Here is a 2,327-nt window from a genome sequence, read left to right on the forward strand (position 1 = left end):
GACTGAGGCACATTCTAAAAGACACAGAAATAAGCTTGTGATGATCGATTGAAAGTACAATGAATTCTATAGAAAATTCACCTTGGTGCCCCTTTCGTTCCTTTATGATGCCAGGTATAAATGAGGTGTCAGTGTCCAACATGTGTACAGTAAATGGTCAGTACTGATGCAACAGTTCAGGAGGGGAGGGGAGGTTACAGTGTCTTAGTAATCAGAGAAGGCCTGTGGAGGTGGTGTGGAAGGAGGAGACAGCTCCGCGCCTGACTGGCCCAGTGGCTATGGACATCTGCCCTTCCTCTGAGCTCAGTATTCCCCTCTGTGATGTGGGACAGCACCAGCACCCACCATCCAGTAGGAGGTGAGCCCTGTGGTGCCTGCCACTTAATAGATGCTCAATAAGTGGCTTTATTATATTATCCCAGGTAAGATGCTAAGGGGGCAAGGAAGGTGGAGGGGATGTTGGTCGTGTGGTGCAAATCATAGGAGGGCTAGAGCCAGGTAAGCCTGGGTTTGTGTCTTGGTTCTGTCACCAGCCCACTGAGGGGGCCCAGATCCATTCCTCAGCTTCTCTGAGTCTTTTTTCTCATTCGCAGATTGGGGAACATTCCCTCTGCAGCTGTTGGGGAGGGTTAAACAGGATCCTACATGCAAAGCCTTTAGCTTGTCGCCTGCCCCCTAGTCAGCTCTCCTTAAATGCAAGCTGCCGTCACTATAACCGTGTCTTCAGCTGGAAGTACCAAGAGGAGGAGGTGGGCAGCAGTCAGGCACATCCACGTGGGGCTGACCACCCTGAAGGGACCACAGTAACAGGACCAGGCTCCTTCCTAAGGACCCCCTCCCTGCTGGGTGGAGGGGAGTGAGGATGAGCAGGGAGGCCATTTCTCAAGAGTGTCAGAGCTGTCACTTCCAACGAAGGGAAAATCTGTACCTTAGAAACCAAAAAAAGGCCCATCTCACACATCTGCCTGCCTCCAGGCTTCCCCCCAATCTTAATCCAGGGTTCATGTGCCGAACTACCTATGTGACCTGCCCTGCCCCCTTCTCCTTCCAGTGAGGTCTCTGTGATGTCTCTCTTCCAGATGAAACCGATGAACGTGGAGTATCTCATGATGGACGTCTCCATTCTGCTGCCCCCCACGGGCACGCCACTGACGGGCATTGACTTTGTGAAGCGGCTGCCATGTGGTGACGTGGAGAGGACCCGGCGGGTGAGTGGGAGCTGGACCTGGCCTCTCCTGGCAGCTGTCTGCCAGGACCGCTCACAGAGCAGGGAAGAAAGGTCTCTGATCAGGTCATGAGTCCGCCTTCCCACACAAGTGCAGACAGTAGGGAGACAGACAACACCTGCCACACCCCTCAAGAGGAGAAACTTCCCAAGCAGCTGCCTCTGCTAAAGCAGGGATTGGAGTCCCATTGCTTCTGGCACCGGGTGGGTTGCAGGCAGGCTGCCTTCGCTGGTGCAGGCCCTCCCTGAGCTTGGGAGAGGAAGCCAGGGGCCGGGTCTGCACAGGACGTGGGGGAGTGAGCAGAGCCAACACAGTGCAGATGGGGCTGGCGTGGAATCAGCCCAGCGAGGCTCAGGACCCCCCAGGATGGTGTGATGTTAAGGTATCTGAGGGATCTCGGGGTGAGGCACAACAATGGAAATGGTGGTTCTTGCCGGCCTGCGGGAGAGACCTGTGTGAAGGGTGGACTAGTTCTCAGAACCCAGCTGGAGTGTGTGTTTCCGTTATCAGCGTTTTTTTCTGAAGCAGTCTCATGGGGCTGTTCATGGTATTTTATCTCCCTCGTAAGATTACACTTTCTTTCTTAGAAAGCACCATAACCTTTTCCTAGAAAATCATTCCCTGGAGACGTGAATGCTAGTGGATAAATTAGTGGAATTCATTGCACTCAACTCTCGTTATCAGCCTGTATCTTCCTCTGAGTTAATCCGCTTGTAACCAGAGCAGCTGAGGTGTTTAAGTTTTGGATTATGAGAAGCAGGAGGGACCTGCTAGATCTGCCTCAGACCAGAGGGTTCTGTGGCCTTCCTCCACCCAGCTGGCAATTTTGCCACAGAGGCCTGGGGGGCGGGGCAGAGGAAGTGGGACCCATGTGTCTTAAGTCAATCCACGTTCCTTGCTGCCTGACCAAACCCACAGGCCTCACCACAGAACACGCCCTGTCCGAGCCAGTGACGCCTTCCTTCCGTGTGCTCCCAGCCAGCGCTGCAGGCCCTGCGGCGGGCACACGATTGTGTTTGTGGGTGGTGGTGTTTGCACTGGGCATTCTTGGCATCGGCTTTTACAAGAGACTGGTTCTGACAGGTGTGAGTCATATCAGTG

General features: G+C 54.0%; 1 protein-coding gene across 13 annotated transcripts in view; it reads left to right on the forward strand.

Annotated features, from left to right (window-relative positions):
- Positions 1 to 2,327, forward strand: part of CLEC16A (C-type lectin domain containing 16A) — a 222,268-nt gene that overhangs the window by 100,693 nt on the left and 119,248 nt on the right. For all 13 annotated transcript variants that reach the window (XM_023760228.1, XM_023760226.1, XM_023760229.1 and 10 more), the window contains one exon: positions 1,080 to 1,208. In XM_023760228.1, the coding sequence (XP_023615996.1) occupies positions 1,080 to 1,208 (129 nt within the window). The remainder of the gene's footprint in view (positions 1 to 1,079; positions 1,209 to 2,327) is intronic.

This window comes from Myotis lucifugus, unplaced genomic scaffold, assembly GCF_000147115.1.
Source record: "Myotis lucifugus unplaced genomic scaffold, Myoluc2.0 scaffold_176, whole genome shotgun sequence".
Taxonomy (NCBI): Eukaryota; Metazoa; Chordata; class Mammalia; order Chiroptera; family Vespertilionidae; genus Myotis; species Myotis lucifugus.